The sequence below is a fragment of the Callospermophilus lateralis genome, unplaced genomic scaffold (assembly GCF_048772815.1).
Source record: "Callospermophilus lateralis isolate mCalLat2 unplaced genomic scaffold, mCalLat2.hap1 Scaffold_193, whole genome shotgun sequence".
Taxonomy (NCBI): domain Eukaryota; kingdom Metazoa; phylum Chordata; class Mammalia; order Rodentia; family Sciuridae; genus Callospermophilus; species Callospermophilus lateralis.
In genome coordinates, this window is record NW_027512944.1 from 684,397 (window position 1) to 703,923 (window position 19,527).

A 19,527-nucleotide genomic window follows, 5' to 3' on the forward strand; every position below is an offset into this window, starting at 1 on the left:
TTAATCTACAATACTCTGTCTAAACCAGAGGAGGTTTTCACCTTCTGGATTCTCTTCCCCTTATAATTGCTTCTTGTTTTAGTTAGCCTTTTATCTCTGTCCCACAAATACTCAACAAGAACACCTTAAAAAAAGGAAAATTTATTTGAGGTTCACAGTTTCAGAGGTCTCAGTCCATAGATGGCCAATTCCTTGCTCTGGGCCCAAGGTGAGTCAGCATATCATGGGGGGAAGGGTATGGTAAAAGAATCCTGCTCTTCTTGCACTAAGGAGGCAGAAGGTGGGGAAAGGAAGATGTACCCTTGCAGGGCACATTCCCAGTCATATGTCTCCTCCAGCCATGCCCAACCAGCTTACAGTTACTATCTAGTCCTTTCAAACTAAGATGAACTTTAGGTTTCAGATCTCCCAATCCAATTACTGTACCTCTGGACATTGCTTCATTAACAGAGGAGTTTTGTAGCAATACCTCATATCCAAACTATAACACTTCTCAAAGGAATTCTTAAAGGAAAGATGTGTTCTCTTTACTCTCAACTCTTTTTTGGGGTCTAGACAAAGAAGAAATTCACTATCTTACTCTCAGCTTCAAAATTTCTGTTTTCCCCATTGACTTCATCACAAGGGAAAGAAGTGAGCATTGATGGTAAGTTCTGTATGTCCTGCATTTGTTTCCAATTTAGTAGAAAAACAATATGCTTTGTTTCTAGGCAACATTAGTAGATGGCTAATTATTAATAACATATCCCATTGGCATACCAGATTTCAGCACATACCTCTTTTAGGAAATATATTTGGATTATATCAATAAATTGTATACAAATATATATACATAGATATAATGTGTCTTAAAATTTATAAATTTAATATTTTTCATCAAGAGTAATTGATCTGCAAATTTTAAAGATAGTTTATTTTAGTATATGTTGACAATTCCCATTATTTTAAGCTAACATAAATAATAGTGCCCAATTTATTTTGCAATTTTATTTAATTGCACTATATAAGAGGGGATAGAATGGCTATCACCTGGAGTTCCTGCTTTAACTCTGATGTGGCATGGAATACCTTCTTCATTCACTGGTTAGAGTGCATGACTCTCCATAACGATGTATTTAGTGTTCAAAAACAGACTGCTTAGAAGAACAGAGATCTCATGTCATATATCAGGGAAAATAGGGGTGAGGGTTTCCTCAGTGGTAGATTAAAACAAAAGAAAATCTACTTTTATAATATAGAATATGTTGGTTAGTACATAAAATCTTACCTGCACAAAAAGAAATAATTCTGAAATTGTATCGAAGATGACATGAAATGATCAATAGCAAATCACCAAATGTGAGCTAATATAACAAAAGGAAAAAAATTACAGATTATGACCAGAGTAGCTCATGTCTGTAATTCCAGTGCTATGGGAGGCTGAGGCAGGAGGATCACAAGTCGAAATTCAGTCTTAGAAATTTTATGAGAACATGTGTCAGCATAAAAATAAAAACATCTGGGAATGTAACTCAGTGGTAGAGCTCACCTGGACTCAATCCCTAGCACTGTTAAAAAAAAAAGGAGGGGAGTAATGTATGAGTCATTAAAAAAACTATGCTTTTGCTAGTCTCAAATGTGAATATCATGATGCAAAGCTCTTTAACTTGACTTCTCAGTATGATCTTCAAGGCAGTTTCCACATGTAAAATCCTGTTACAACTCAAAACTGTGTAATTTTTCTAAGAAACACACTTGAGTGTAAAGACTTATTTTGAATTTTATGCTTTTTTGTATGTTAATTGACATTCAATTTTGAGTAATACATTCTCCATATTCCTAAGTATGTGACTGTGCATGCAAATTATTTTGAAATAGGCTTTCCCAGTGTTCTGTAATTATGATATACATGTAATATTGACATTACTGAATCTCTTCACAAGTTTTTGAGGCTTTTGGGAGTGATATTCTCTGTCTTGGTGTTGTTTTAGAATATTTACTAAATACAGTACTGTATGTTTCTCAGTGATTATTATTGACAACATTCAGTAGCTTTTTTGTGTGTTCACAGAACATGAAACACTGTTTTGTGTTCCCATTTAACATGTCTGATTTTAATTGTGGAAAACGACCTTTGCCATCATGGATGTGCAGTCCTCTCAATCCATCCCACCAATTTCCCAAAGTCAAATAGTATAATTTATTTATTTTAAATCTATTTTTAAAAATTTGTTCTAATTAGTCATACATCACAGTAAAATGCATTTTGACACATTGTATACAAATGAAGCACAATTTCTCATTCTTCTGGCTGTACATGGTGCAGAGTCACACCAGTCATATAATCATGCATGTACATAGGGTGATCATGTCTGTTTCTTTCTACCATCCTTCCCATGTCCACACCCCATCTTCTTCCCTCACTCTCTTCTGCCCAATCCAATATGCCTTCATTTTTCCATATCCCCCACGTTATAGACCAGCATCTGCTTATCAGAGAAAACTTTTTGCCTCTGAGGTTTTTTTTGTTTGTTTTGGCTTATTTCACTTAGCATGATATTTTCCAGCTTCATCCATTAACCTGCAAAAGTCATAATTTCATTCTTCTTAAGGGCTGGGTAATATTCCATTGTGTATATGTACCACATTATAGCTCAAAAAAAAAAAAGACAAGCATTGAGAAGTGTCTGAAATTTCTCTGGATAAGTTCTACCATCTCTCTGTACAAACTAGTGTTCATCATATAAAACGAGTTCTGAAAGACACCAGCAATTTGCTTAAACAAAGCATAAGTGAAACATGGTCATAGAGGCATGATTTGTTGTTCTAAATTGAAAAGAGAAAATAAATGACTGTGTTAAAAAAAAGAAAGTATTAATATGGAATCAATGAGGTTTCCAGTATAGAGATATTTCACATTTTAAAAACTTGCTTCCAAATTTCCCATTTTGACAATTTTTCTTTAATTTGTTCTTTTTGTTATACATGATAATAGAATTTATTTTGACATAATTATGCAAGCATGAAATATATCTTGTTCTAATTCAGTTATTTTGTCAGTTTGCTAAATATTTATTTTTTAAATTAGTTTCTTGTGGATACACACAATGGTGAGATTCACTGTTGTATATTCATATATGTGGTAAGAAAGTTATATCAGATTCATTCCATTGTCTTTCCTTTTCCCTTCTCCCCTCGATTCCCTTCGTTTACCTTTGTTTACTCCACTAAACTCCTGATCCTTCACCCTGACTTATTCTGTGTTAGCTTCCACACATCAAAGAAAACATTCAATCTCTGGTTTTAATGGATTGCCTTATTTCACTTAACATGATAATCTTCAGATCCATCCCATTCAATGACAAATATCATAAAGTCAGTCTTCTTTATGGATGATTAATATTCCATTGTGTATTATATCATATTTTTTTATTCATTTTTCTGTTGAAGGGCACCTAGGTTTGCTCCATAGCTAAGCTTTTATGAATTGTGCTGCTAGAAACATTGATGCGTCTATATCACTGTAATATGTTGATTTTTAAAATTCTTTGGATATATACCAAGGAGAGGGATAACTGGGTCAAATGGTAGTTCTCTTCCTAGTTTTTGGAGGAATCTCCATACTGTTTTCCAGAGTAGTTGCACTAATTTGTAGTTCCGGCTACAATGTTTGAGGGCAGTCTTTTCTCGTTATCATCGCCACAATTTATTTTTACTTGTATTTTTGATAATTGCCATTCTGACTAGATTGAGATAAAATCTCATCATAATTTTAATTTTCATTTCTCTAATTGCTAGAATTGTTGGACATTTTGTTATATACTTGTTGACCATCTGTGTTTCTTACTTTGAGAAGTATCTATTTAGTTACTTTGCCCATTTATTGATTGGATAATTCATTTACTTTTATTTTCTACTTATACTTCACATAACCTATCCTGTCTTTGAAAATTAAAAATGGCACTCATGGTCTTTTATTGTTTTCATGAACAATTCAAACAATATAATCTAGTATTTTAGCTTGACTGAAGAATTATAAAGATGTAGGTCCAAAGGTTGCTAATTTATAAAATGACCAGTTACCTTATATATAATGTGAAAGGTTTAGAATTAGGAAGTCTGAAATCCTAATTATATTTAAATTTATAATATAAAATGGAATTAAAATAATAGAAAGTAACTCTGAAAAAATAAATAGGTACATTTGTTTTTTCTGTTAGTGAAAATTTTAGTTGCTTTTCTTTCTCAAAGATTACTTACAAAATGTGTATTAATATTTATGCTTTAAAACATATTAATTATGAGAAAATAAATTCATAATGAATATACTTGTCTTCCTTTCATAGTTAGAAGGAAGACTCTAAATTATTTGTCTTTGAATTTTATGGAATTCTTTTTAAAATTACGTTTACTTTTTACACCTCAAGTGCATGTCTGAATATGAATAAAATCTAGAATATTTTGAGTCAGACATATAAGATCTTACAACATTTGTTTCATTGTCATTTGAGGTTGGATAGAATTGATAAAAGAATAGGTACAAAAGAGACATAAAGGAAGAAGAGGGGAAAGACTTTAATTCAGAATTTTCTTAAATTTTTCAGAGCTGTCACTCCCCAATTCAGTCTCTCTTTCCTGCCTATTACATACAAATTCCTAGTTATTCTGTAAATCTCCCTGTGCACTATAAAATAACTCCCAATAAATAGATAAAAGAGAGATGTAATATCTTGAGGAAATTATAATTTTGGGGACTTTTCAATGCTCTTTATTGATCAGATAATGAAGACAATGTCAGCCTAAGAATTTGGAGATTTGCCAAGAGCACCAGAACCCATCTTGAGAGCACCAAACTGATATCATCCCTGCATACATTTCCATATACACCCCTCACCATGTTTTCTTTAAGAGATGAACTGGGACTCCCCCAAAACTACATATCCCACTCTCAAGATCGCCCATATTCTCCCTTGAATGTATATATCTTGTAGTTTACACCAAAAGGCATTTCTGTCTTGATATTGCCCTCATTCTCTCTTCATCGTGTATACGTTTTCTTAAATCAGACTCGATGCCTCTGACTGGCCTGTACTAAAATTTTTTCCCATCATATAAGCCAAGAACCCTAGATGACAACTCCCTCTTCTCTCTGGCTAGTCCATGGACTCTTCTGCAGAGACACCTTCTTCTCCCATAGCAAACTGACTCCTCTCCAAATTTTTACATGGCAAATCTTATTATTTATAAATATGTAGGATGAATTTATGTATATAGATATGTTATATGGAAATGAAAATCTTGTCTAATGACAATTATCAGTCACCTTTAACATCAGTCATAAACTGAAATCTGGTAGACACAACAGAGAAGATATTCTTTTACATTCTTCAATAATTTGAATATTTGCTAAAACTGTTATGATCAAATGTTTTGACAATTAAAATCAATTATAGTAATTGTGGAGGATTGAAAACCCTGTGATTTGCTATTTCAATCGCAATGATTCAATATATTGATCAAAGTGGCCTTCATATTAAAACAAGCAAGAAAAAAGAACCCTTCATGTTGTTTAATATATAAAACTTTGTAAGTGAGATTTCACAGCAGAAAACCACTGCTTCATTGGCAAAAGTAGCATCATTCTTTAGGTCCAGCCCAAGTGTTTAAATCGAGGGTGGTTTGCAGTGCCCTGTGAGTTGGCAGGCCTGTGAGGAAACATCTGCAATGACTGTCTACAGCATGTTTCTATTTAGCTGATGTCACCATGCTGTCACTTTCATCCATTCCACAATTTGCATGAAAAGAAAACATTCCACAACAACCCTTTAAATTCTGGAAATGTATGGTAAATTGTCAGTTTCTTTTCAATGTAGTTGTTTATCTCAGGATGCTTCTTGGCACATAATTTCTCAGTAGATGTAATCCTCTTTCCCAAATGCAGCAGCAATTCCACTGATCGATGCAAGTTCCAGCACTTTTCAACATCAAAATGGAGACAGTTTAATTCCTTACATTAGGATTTGCCTCAAATCCATAGAGTTTTCCTGATAAATGACTATTAATACATTTAAAAGTATCCAACTTTTCTATCTTGTTTTTATCGGCTCAAAATATAAGCCAGTGCCATGTGGCTGCATCTTAATCATGCTTGAGCTGGAGAGCCATCCGCTGGAAGCCTGTCTTCGTTCATAGATATGAGAGATTGTAATATTTTAACATTTCCTACTGCCAAGTTGATAAGCAATAAAACTATCTTGGCACTTTCCTGCCAGTTCATCATGAAGAACTACTTTAGTTTTGCTTAGTCTCTTGATGAAACAAATGTAAGGCAGCTGCACCAAAAGGCCTTTCAGAAATGTGTTGCCAAACAAATCCTTGGAACTTTCACCCCTTTGCATAGCTAATTGAGATGGCTTGAAGCAGAGAAATCCCACATATGCATCAGAATAGAAATCAAGTCTTAAATGTTAGTGATTAAGATTATACAAATATTAGCTCATTACCATTCTAGCATCCTGGTCTCCTTCCACATGTGCCTTCTCCAAGGCACAGAGAAGTATGATGGTTTTTTAGATTACAACACATTTTTCAAACTAAAGTCAAGCATACCTATCAAACTATATTCTAAGTGAAATACATATTCTACCTGATATTTACTAATCTTTTTAAAGTTATAATTACACAATTAATGTCAAAAGGTATGTGAGATTGATAAGCAAACAAGAGATATGTATAAAGTAAAAAATATATAAAGTATAAACAGACTGTATGAAGATTTTCCATCACATGCAGCCAACCTATAATTTTGTATGTATTTTTCAGAACTTTCTCTCTGTGTATTGGGGTTAATATATTTGTGTGTATGTATAAACTAAGAATTTTGATTTACAAATTCATAGCAAAAGTCAGCATATTTTTATTATAGTTATTGTCCTTAAGAAAATTGAAACAGATTTTGAGTCCTCAACCTGACATCATATCAACTAATTTCTCTCCATCTCAGAGGAATCAGAAAGTCCCAGAAGTCTTGATTAGAGAAGAATGTTTTGAGAGAGCCCCTTGGGCTTACAAGATATGGGTCTCATGGGATCCTCTGTGCAAACTCACACTATCCACTGAACAAGCCACTTGCCTCCCCTTTCCACAGAATGTATCCTTCTTGGCCTCAGAGAGTGTGCAAAGGAGTTCTTCCTCAGCCAGTCCATATCCTTCACCTAGCTACTCCAGCTCTCCTGCAATCTTAGCCTGAATCAAGCTAAGGCTTGTCCCCATGAAGTAAAAAGACACTGTGTATTTCCCTCATGATACTTCTCCCACTTGCTTTTGCCGACTCTCATTTTCTTATTAAACTCTGATCTCCATAAGAGCAGGATACAGTGCTGGATATTTATTTCTCCACTGGACAGGTGAATTAATATGCTGGATGCTAAGGAAAGAGTGCTGTATTGAGATGCCCTGACATTCTCTCTCACTGTCCTTGCCACTGAGATAGAGGTGAACAATAAAGTTCCTACCGAGTTGCTTAGCTATAGTACTGGTCATGTTTATGACGGGGAGTGTGGTAGTCAAGTGAGTGCTCAGAGTAGGTTAGTCTGGTTTGAGAGGTGTGTGTATAGAGAAATGCCCCAGGAGAAGCCATCTTTGTATTGAGGGGCTTAGTAAACAGTGCTTCATCAAGTAGAGATGGGAGTCCTTTGCTACCTGGGGAAATGGGAAGTATGTGGAGTAAAATGATTAGAGATCTTCAGTGGATTCATACCTGCCTGGAAGGAGAGGGAGTCAAAGATCAGGCACGTGAGCCACTTACATATAATATTAGTCATTTGCATTCCTCATCCCCTGAGAAAGCTGGGAAACAACAAAGCAGTATTAAGAAAGGAAATTATATAAGTAAATGTGCAACAAATTACCTTGTTAGATTTGCCCAACTTCTGGAAAGCAAAGAGAACAGGATTCAGAAATATTTTGGATTTAGAACTGGAGGAACTTAGTGACTGATTGAGTCTGGAGGGTCTGCATTGAGGAAGATAAAGGTAAAAAAATAAGAAGAAAAGCATCCACATAGTGCATGTACAGTACCAATCATTATTTAAGTGTTTCACATTTTAACTTTGCAATAACCACATGAAGCAGGTACTAATATTACACACATCATGGATGAGGAAAGTGAAGGGCAGAGATAGGAATAACATTAGGTAGGACAGCTGTCATTCAGTTTTTTGTGGTTTGGCTCCAGAAACTTTCACTTGAAGTTGCTCCTAGTCTTATATAATGAGAAGTCAAGAAGATAGTGCTGCCATAAATGGAAGCAGAGTTCACTGGAAAGGGTACAAACCAGCATTAAAGAATGACTTGAATTTTGGACATCTAGAAATTGAAGTGCCTCTAGACATGCTAGTGAAAAGGGTGAGTCTGGTATTCTACAGTTGAATGTGAGCAGAAAACATCATTTGGGGACTTAATGAAGTGTATGTGAAAACTAAAACCAAGGAATAAATGAGGTCTTCAATCCTTCAATAGCCAGTAGGAGAAAAGAAATCCCACGTTGACTAGAAGAAGGGTACTGTCATAGGACTCTAAAAAGGAGTTTTCTGAGTACTAAGAGAAATATAGTGGGATTATGTTGTTACAAGAGATTTCTGTCAAAGAGAATGCAACCAGCAGAGTGTAGGTTCTCAGAATGAGTATTGAATTCCTGATTATTCCTTAGACTGTGTGCTGACATCGATATATTTTATCCGTGTTTCAGAACAATTTTACCCATGTATAAATCTGAGATGTGGTCTATGAAAGTCAGTCCTTTTACTACTCTATTAAGTATAAATTTTAGAAAATAATAAATTATTTTCTCTAGAAATATAAAATGTTCTTTTTTCAAAAACCTTCCAATGTGTAGTTCAGAAATATAATTAATTTCTATTCTGTAAAAAAAGAATAAATCTTGAAAAATCATATCTATGTTTAATCTAATATATTTAATATATCTCTAAAAATAAGTAGATGTTAGTTAATTTTAATTTCATCCAATTACTACTTGAAAAAGGACATTGCTTTATATCACTGCCAGATTATAACAATTTGAATGAGTATATTATTAGTTACAGCAGCATTAGCTTCAATTTTCCATATAGACACAATGAAGATGCACAGGAAGAAACTCTTTTGATTATTGTTTCCATCATGGTAAATGTACTATGATAAAAAAATCAACTAAGATTTTATAACATAGGCTGGAGGCATTACTCAATAGTAGGCCATCTGCCAGGTGTATGTGAGGTCCTGGGTTCAATCCCAGGCACCACCAAATACATAAACACAAATATATTTTTCTCTAAAGGTAAAGTAGAAAATTGCGCTGGAAAAGTGAAGTGTGTTTTATTTGCAAAGAAACATCTTCTTGGTAATGACATTTAGTTTAATGAGAATTATATAAATATTTCTTCCCAATTTTTCACCTTGTGATAAGATAAAAATTTTGGCATAGTCTTATGCCAAGTTTTGATTGCAACACAACCAAAATCAAATATTCATAGTTAGATATATAAATTTAGGAATAAGTATCAGGTACTTTTTATGGCAAATGTAGATAAATATCTTAAATGTCATTTAAATTGAATTATATTTACTTGACAGTAGGGATATGAAATCATTTGACAGTGCAAACACACAAGATTTTAAATTCCTTTCTAAAAATATATCGCTTTTTAACATATTGACATCCAAAACAGTACCTCAATCTTATGTGAAGTGAGAGTTGATTCTGAGCTATTTTCAACCATTTGAACACATTGATCAATGAATGATTGATTTTTAATATAAATTATTTTATTTTTGAAATATTTTTGAAATTAATTTAAGTAAACAGATTTTTTTCAGAGATGGAGATTTACTTAGGAAAGCAGATACACATTCAAGGGGGAATGCAGTGTGGACTCTCTTAAGGGAAAGAACGTCTTGGTAAAAAATGCACATTCCAGATAGAATGGGGATCATTTCCAGAAGGATAATCTTAAACATATATTTTTTATATGTAGAATTTAACATTTTATCTAGATCCTTGGGAGAATAAGTTTTAAAAAGTAATATATTAATAATTTATAAAGGTTATTTTCTCATATAATATCCATTAAGTTTCAAAAGTGATACAGGAATACAAGGTTTTCATTTCTTCTTCAATTATCCACTTTCTCCTTCATTATCATTTTGCCTCTTTATTCTAACGTATTCCCAAAAGCTTTTAAAGAATTATGAGATTTTTTCTATATATTTTAAAAATTTATTAAAATTTTATTATTAGGAATAATAAAATATTATTAAAATATTATTCCTAATCCAATAAAGCACCCATCTGCAAACTCTGCTGACTTTTCTCAAAGACATATATGACCACTCAGCCCACCTGACATTCTACCTTTAAGGCCAGCTGCCACCATCTCTCCCACCTGGATTTCTACAGTGGCCTTTTACAGTATCTTCTGCTTTGCTCCTTATAATTATTTCTTCCTGCTGCACCCAGTAATTATTTTAAAAGGTAAATCAGGTTATATCCTCTCCTGCTTACCATTATCCATTGACAACCTATCACACATTGAAAAAAAATACAGATCTTTATTGTGACTTCATTGTGATCAGCTCATACTTGTGTCTGAACTGAGTTACTTTCTCCTTTGGCTGGCACTCCCCAGTTGCTGACCCTCTCCCTTTTGCTTTAACAGTTCAAACTCATCCCTTCTCACAGCAAGACTTTGGGATATCTTCCTTCAGCCAGGGAAACCCTTTCTCAACTACTTAATCTGTCTGTTTGGACTCTTAAGTGAAACTCTGCCACTTATTTCTCTTGCTTTTTGTTTCTACATAGCTTTTTATTTTTATATATAAAATTGTAGTTGTAGATGTAATGCATACCTTTATTTTATTTGTTTATTTTTATGTGGTGCTAAGCAACCAAACAAGTGCTTCACACATACTAGGCAAGCTCTCTGCCACTGAGCTACAGACCCAGCTTTACATAGCTTTTCATCAATATTTACTATCACACTTTCTCTTCTCTCTTTTTTTTTAAAGAGAGAGAGACAGAGAGAAAGAGAGAGAATTTTTTTAATCCTTTTTTTTTTTTTTTTTCAGTTTTCGGTGGACATAACATCTTTATTTGTATGTGGTGCTGAGGATCTAACCCAGCACCGCACGAATGCCAGGCAAGCGCACTACTGCTTGAGCCACATCCCCAGCCCTCTCTTCTCTCTTTCTTCTATCCCTCTCTGCCTTTCTTTCACCCTTCCCTCTTGATTGTCCTGTTTTGTGATTATGATCCTTCTATCTTTCAATTCAAAGAAAAGCAATCTTTCCACATTTGAAGCTGAAATTTTGGAACTTTTTTATTTTTCTATCTGGAACATAAAATTAAAAACAGACAATTATTTCTTATTCTAATTCAAATGGAAACAATTTTAAATCTTGTATTACACAGGCATGATCAATAGTTAATAGAAAATATTTTTGTGTTCCATGAATATATATATATTTTTTGGTAATGTTTCATTATTATTTTATTGAACTATATGTATTATATATTATATAGTTTTCAAATTAAACCAGATTATTATAATTTTATAGAGTTTAGCTGTATTTCCACCTTGAGAGACTATGTTTATATTATCAAAAGAGGGAAAGCATCCTAGAGTTGATGTAGCAGCTTCCTTTACTATTTTACAAAGTAAGATGTCAAAACTCTCAGCATTTAAATTACCTGTCATAAAAGATAGAGGATTCTGGAAAAAAGGTGACATCAATCAGGGTTTTTGTAAACCCATATCAAGAAAATTATATTTTGTGAGAAAATGTCCACTGCCGTTTTTAATTAATAAAATCATAAACAATTATGTAAAATTAATTGTGTATATTTGTATTTTTACATATACTATATGACCTTAAATTTTTAAGGTTTTTATGGCTATACAACTAGTTGTGTAGGGATATGGGACCAACCCCCTTCTTATGAGATCTCTGTTCTTTCCATTGCATTTGTCAGCTTGTTCTTGAAGTAAGAGGTTATTAACTATTTACTGAAGTACTGTGAAAGTGATGGCAAGAGAAGTTGCCACCTGGATCCTTTCTGGTACTAGACAAATTCACATTGACTCCTAACAACTTAAACTTCAAATCAGTTTTTGCCAGTGTGATGTTCTTGTCCATGATATTTTGCTATGGGTTACTGTTCCATCTATATATGTTCCAAAGAACAAGAATACCTGCATATTCATCTCTTATTTCATTTAAACAAAAATTGGAATAAATAGAAGGGAAGAAGTCCAATTGTGGGAAATGGCAAAACATACATGGGACTACAAAGTATTTTCTTTGAAAATGGTATAGACTAGCAGAAAGCACTTGTTGAATCAATGTAGTTTGAAGGCATTCACACTTAGGGACAAATTAAATAAAATTTTCATTAAAATAAAATAGACATATACATATACATATGTGCACATATATCTGTGTGTACATACATATATATATATATATATATATATATATATATATATATACACTAACATACTAACATAGTGAGACAATGCATTAATAAAGGAATGAATGATTGTTCTGAAAAAAGAGATCTAAAATTTGAGAATATGGATATTTGTTAACCATAACATAGCTCAGAAATTCATTCTGAATATATTCAAGTTCAGTGCCTTGCAAAAGATGCACAGTGATTGCTGATTCTTTCTCTCATACAAAACTAATTCATAGAATTTATACACTTTCAAGCATGGCAATGTACCTAGGTTATGCAGTAAACACATTACCTAACTATGAATATAGTGATTATAAGCTCTTGATTGCAATAACCTGCAAACCAAGCTGTATTTATAACTCAAGAATTCTGATCAACAGTACTTAATGAAATATGTGACAGTTCATAACAACTTTTAAATACTTTTTGTGGCCACAATGATAAGAATTCTCCCACTTGTGTTAAATCTAAATTTTAAACAATGCATTAAGTTAGATAAAATACATCTGAAGAACATTACATGAAGCAGTCAAAGAGAAGCTGCTCTAACATGTCCTTAAAATGTTGATCTACTGAGAGAACCATAAAAGCAGTTTTTTCCTGTAGTTATTACTATGATATTCTTTATGTCAATCAGTATTATATTTTCAATTTTTCATATACTTTTACAACAGGTACAATGAAAGGCTTAAAAAAGGTTTTTAATAGAAATTAGGAAATATTTTCTATAATTTAAAGACAGAAGAGATACAAACAATAATTTGGTAATCTAAATGTTCTTATGTCTGTGTTCCATGGCCCCATTCCATTATGTTATTTATTTCCCTATAATTATAGATCTTTGGCTACCAAATATATTAAGTGTACCAGATACTTGTAACTAGGAACTAATCATGTGTAGGACTCTGATTTGGTTTTGACTTTGTAATAAAATATGTTTTCATTAATTTAAAATTTGATATATTGAAAAGGCAAAAAAAATCATTACTTCTATATTTCTTAAGATATATGGAGAAAAATAGTTACATATCAATCTTGATACAACAGGTGTTTTTTTTATCACAGTGCTGTGATAGTTTCTCCTTGAAAGGTTATCTCAACTTTACTTTGTATCATATTAAAGAAATAGTCTCCTGGAAAGCTGTGAATTATCTATTTCCACATCCACAAAAACTAGCCAAGACTGTAAGAAATAGAGGACAGCTTAGCTATAACCTTCAGAAAGTTCCAGAAAAGATGTTTATTGCAAATAGATATTTATCATAAATGTATTTAAAGTTACATCTTGTGATATTAATTAAATGTGTTCTTATGGAAACTTAAATTGTACATCTGTTCTTAGCTTTTCTGAAATTTATTTATTGTTACCATTAAGTGAAATCTTAGCATCCTACTCTTTTTTTTGCTTTTTATTCCTAGTCTGTCACTTATTTTACTTACTTAAAAGTCCTTTCAGCCTATCCAGTGCCATTTTCTTTTTTTTTTTTTTTTAAGATGAGTACAATTTTTATTTGATCTGAACAGTCCAGATTCACTTTGATATTTAAATCTGATTCCAGGTGTACTTTGAAATTCTATTGAGAGTCTTCAAATGACAGGCATAATTCCAAAGAAAATTAAAAAATTATAAATATTAAAATAAAAAGCATGGTATTTCAGAACAATATCTCATTGAAATAATTCCTGAAAACTTGGGTTAGGATACTGTGTCATAATAATACTGTTTTAGGGCATCTATTTAAAAGTACCTGTATTTACTAGAATTTAATAATGGGGTTATCTATGCCATTACCTGTCTCCCATCCTTTAGGAATATAAAGGCAAGTTTCTTTTTCTTTTTTTGGCTTTTATTTAGATGGTGAGAAAGGTCTAGGGTCTTACTTGGGAAATATTTCATAAAATAAGGTTCAAGCTCATGAATTTCCAAAATTCTTTAATAAGCTTAATGCCCACCAACTTTAAAAACACATTAGAACACAGCAATCCACACTGCCTCAAGGTAAAAAGGTTACTGAACAGAAATGGTGCTTACTAATTTGACAAAATACAAAAAAAAAGGTAAGTTTTCTTTCTCTAGCATTGATATTCTCATGCAATTGCTGCTCTTGAGTGGTAATTTGAAAGTTAAGTGATGTTTAATACCTATGTGATATAAAGCTATACCTCCCCACCTAGTTTTTCTACCAATGATGGGTGAAGTTCTTATTCTATACAGTGTTCTGTGGGCTTTTCAAGTCCTTTTTCTATTTAAAAGGAGATACAAAGAAGCAGGTTATCCTAAACAATCCTGTGGAAGGAGAAACAAGGAAAAAAGACTTAAGAAGGAGAGAGAGGGAAGGGAAGCTTCCTGGGCATGACACCATTTGCAAGGTCACAGCGAACACCCCAACGAAGGGCAGATCTTTTCTTCTCAGTTGGTACTAGGTAATTGTTTGGAACATATACATGCTGAGGCTTAGATTGGGGTTCTGCTTGGGAAAGCATGTGTTCTCGGACACCCCAGCGTAACTCCTTCCTATGATCTTCACCAGGTAACCGCATTAAGTCCCAGTCTCTTTTGTACTCAAAATATCGGGCTACCCGGTCTATCTTGCCCCGATTTCGGTTTAACTGGTCCAGCCTTGGGAGAATAAAGGACTTGGGTCTGCTGGCAACAATCAGATCTTGTTCATAAGCTGGAGGGCCCATTTCTTCTCTTTGAAGATAACAAATGAGCTGATCTTGTGAAATTCCTTGGTACTCGTGTGGTAGATCAACATTTTGTGAAGTATCAACTGAGGATTCCCTGTCTTCCTGGAACTGCAGATTCATCAACCTTTGTCGTAAGTCCCAGAGATCCAGATCAGTTTCTCCACCAGATTCGGATTCACTGATAATTGACTCATCTGTCACTAATACTTCTCCTCCTGGCTTTCTACGAAGCACCTTTCTCTTCATTACTGGCTTTCGGAGTCTTTGGGAAGCCTCTGAGACCGTTTCTGATGTGGCATGACTTTCTATCTGTGAGTACTGCAGTTGTACAGGAAATGCAGGTCGCTTCCCTGGGGTTACTGAAGCTTTACTGTAGGGATCATACTGGCTACATTGGACTTCTCTCCTGACATCTCCTTCACCCTGTCCTGCACAGATATGGGTAAATGCGGTAGCAGCTGCTAACATTCGTTCTTCTGGATCCATATTTGCCCATTTTTGTCCATTTGGTCCTACAAGTTCCTCCATTGCTTCCCCTACACTGTAGGACTGTCTTTTTTCTGCCATGAGGAATGCTTAATGAAAGCAATAGAATCTTGTCTCCAGGTTGTCCTTCCAATGTGAAATGTAATAACTGATAATATTTCTTCAATTAGGCTAGCTTATTTTGTGCCACCTTATTTCAAATGTACCTTGATTGGCATTATTCACGTTAACAAAACAACAAAAACCCGCCTCACCGACGTCCGAAAGTCACCCCGCCTCGGGCTGCCCTACCAGATGAGCCCCGCAGATTTCGGTTAGTGCTCCGGTCTCGCGCAGGCGTACTACCCGCCCAGGCACCCACCTAGCCATTCCAGTGCCATTTTCTTAAGGAACTAATGCCACTTAAGGAATGATTACTATTTGATGTTTTATTCCAAGGGACAGTGAGGCATTTGTCACTAAGCTTTCACTTAATTTGTAATAAATACTTTCAGATTCTCTTTTAGTTGTACTGTTCGTTCTTTTCTTGACTTGCTCCCCAACATTAAAATTAAACTATTAAACCTTAAACTTTTAAGTCACAACTGTCTTCTCAGGAACACAAGAGAATTGAAATTAAAAAATAAAATATTAATTATCAGTAACTGACATAGTTTATTAATAGCAGGTCATTTTTGTTTTTAAGTGCTGCAGATTGAACCCAGGGCTTTGTGCATACAAGGCAAAGGCTCTATCACTAAGCTACATCCTCAGACCACAAGTGATGTTTTTGGAAAATACCATCCATCAGACCCATCTGGCAATGGCAGGTTAGCTAGGTACAACATCAGAGGCAGCTGGTTCTGGACTTCCATGCTTACTCACACACACCCTTCATTTCTGAACTTAAGTGCATAAACCATGCTATTTTGCTCTGTTTTTTTTGTGTGTGTGTATGTGTGTGTGTGTGCTCCTACCTGATGTTGTGACAAGTTACTTCAGGAATATCTCTATATACCATGTTCCTTTCCTCATTGCCATTTACACGCTATTAAGTACTTAAAAACTCATTCTTGTCACCAGAATTCTGATGCTTGCTTATACTTCCTTATGCCAAATGTCTATATATGAGCCTTGTATACTTGTTCCTGCTGCCACCTCTATAGCTGGAAGTTACCATCTATTAAGCATTTGCTGCATTTCAGAAATTGCTCCAAGTACCTTACTTCTGTTGTCTCACTTTATTTTCATAGTCTTTTCAGTTGTGGATTGAATGTGGTCCTTGTCCATATTTCCCCCTGAAATTATCATGGATTTAAGTTTATTTTTTCAGTTTATTACATTGCCAATGAAGATTTGGAGAAGTGAGAAGTAAATTGGCCAATACCATGCAGTAGAGACAGGAATGCCTTTAAATGTGCCTCTATCAGTTTCTGAGGTTTGTCATGGAAAAAGACCACAAACTGGCATTTGAACATAAATTTACTTTCCATGTACAGAGGCCAGAAGCCCAGGATCAAGGAGTCAGTGGAGTGTCTTTCTGGAGGCTCATAGATAGGGAAGGTCTGAGTCATGCATGTTTCTTGGCTGTGGGTAATAGCATGAACTTAGCTGTGGGTGACCGCCAGCTATGGGTGTGGCTTGGTTAGCCACACCCTTTATTAATTGTCAGTGCTGTGGCTTTCTTACTCCTGTGTGTCCTCTGGGACTCTATAATCTATTCTCCCTTTCCTTTCTTTCATAAGAGCATGAACCATTGACTTTAGAAACCATCTCTTCCAGTGGGAACTCATCAAGATGACTCCATCAAAGACCCTATTTCTAGATAAATCCACTTTCTGAGTGTTATAGGGATTGGAAGGTGAACACTTCTTTTGAACTTGACCTACTGAAACATCTAACTCCAAAACATGGGCTCAGCTGCAGAGCTTGAGGTCCATAGCATATGGCCCTTCTTACTGCTACCTCCCTGCTACAGGTCTGCATGGTGTGGATTCCACCACCCTCCTTCTCCACATCCATTCCAATTGCATTGTTCTGTATGTTTTTTAGACCCAATTTTAAGCCATTCTTGGCAAGAATTTGAAGGAGAAAATCTTTAATACTACATAATGACTCCAACAATCCAAAATAAATAATGCCTTCCCTGCTTAGTCCTACTGTGTTCCTCCTGCCTCTGGAACCACAAGAAAGCTACTCCTCCTGAGCCCTATTAGAGCCTTTGTAACTATTACATGTATGATTTGATAATCCAGAATCTCAATAGACTTCAGACTGTTAATAAATAGAAAGTCCTTGATTTGTATTTAGAATATTTAATTTTTTAAGAGAGAGGGAGAGAGAGAGAGAGAGAGAGAGAGAGAGAGAGAGAGAGAATTTTAATATTTATTTTTTAGTTATTGGTGGACACAACATCTTTGTTTGTATGTGGTGCAGAGGATGGAACCTGGGCCGCACACATGCCAGGCGAGCGCGCCACCGCTTGAGCCACATCCCCAGCCCTAGAATATTTAATTTATGAAGTAATTTGCTCAAAAAACATTACATTTAGATTCACTCAATCACAAATTTGCCCACATTAGCACATGGTACTACTGATACTTGTCTTTAAATCTTGGAAATACCTCTAACTCTGTCTTTGTCTACTCAAGTATGAATATTCTATTTGAGTAATTTTTGTTTCTGCTCTCCCACTCTTTTGTGATATGCATAGCCTCCTTATCTGTTATCACTTTTAATCTGATAATTACCAAATTATCTACAAAGTTAGTTAATATTTACACATATTTAATATTCCTTTGTTCTACTAGTTTCTATTTACTTTTCTTGCCTACTAAATAAAACAGAAGCCCTTTAAAGACAAGTACATAATGCAATAACTTTATGAATATCCATCCTACTCTTGTATGCATTCAATACTCAATAACTGTAAGTAACTATAGTATGTATACCAATAATAATTTACACACACACACACACACACACACACACACACACACGCACATGGAGAGAGAGACAGAGACAGAGAAGAGAGAGAAGCATGTCTGTGATACCTATATTCAGCATTTAGTCGTAAGAAAAAATTATGCTTTATAGGAACTTAAAAAAAATGAAATCTTTACTACATTTGGAATGTCCAAGATAAATTATATCAGTATTTCCTATTCATTATATAGAGCAAAATTTAATTATAAGCATTGGGACACACAAAGCAGAACGTTATTGGTCTTTTAATTGGTAGACTTTACTAGTACCTTGACTAGCAAAAAAATGTACTTCTTTAGTTGGACACATCAGAAGGGCTAACTGGCTCTGAGAATTCTCAAGCCTGTGAGCATTAGCAGATCAATGGAAGTGAAGATAGAGTTTTAGCCTCTAAGAAAAATTCTGCAAGGTAGCATTGTGCAGTCTACACACAGCACAACTATACAAGGTGGTCCCTGTTTTTATTTAGAGGATAAAATAGTTTTAAAGTAAGGAAATAAGATTTTAGGCCCTTACATAAAATCTTAATATGTATTATGCCCTTACTGGTGTCAATGTCTTATATAAATATTTATACCTACATATAAGTGCATACACACCTATTTACTCATGTGGAAAACAAGGCACAGAGAAGTCAAATATACTCAAGCACACAAAACTCTTAAGTTGTAGATTCAGTAATCAAATATGTATAACCTGATTCTCAAACTGTGTTTATTTGCATTTCATTGTTACTGCCTCTGAACTGATGAAGAAATTAGAATAAATAAATGTTGAATCCTGGAATTACAAAAAAATGCTTAATAAGAATTAAGTAAGAGGCCTTAATAAGTCAATAAATTCACTTTGAGAAATAGCAGCTTATCACATCACAGACTTATGATAGGATTTAT

The 19,527-nt window shown here is 34.2% G+C and overlaps 1 protein-coding gene across 1 annotated transcript; it reads right to left on the minus strand.

Moving 5' to 3' along the window:
* Positions 1 to 14,777: 14,777 nt before the first annotated feature.
* Positions 14,778 to 15,941, minus strand: LOC143388426 (centriolar and ciliogenesis-associated protein HYLS1-like). The gene has a single exon (XM_076842195.1). The coding sequence runs from the start codon at positions 15,749 to 15,751 to the stop codon at positions 14,810 to 14,812; it is 942 nt and encodes a 313-aa protein (XP_076698310.1). The 5' UTR covers positions 15,752 to 15,941; the 3' UTR covers positions 14,778 to 14,809.
* Between the last annotated feature and the right edge of the window lie 3,586 nt (positions 15,942 to 19,527).

Excerpts from the sequence above, each read along its gene's own strand:
- LOC143388426 (XM_076842195.1), bottom strand. The coding sequence starts at position 15,751 with ATGGCAGAAAAAAGACAGTCCTACAGTGTAGGGGAAGCAATGGAGGAA.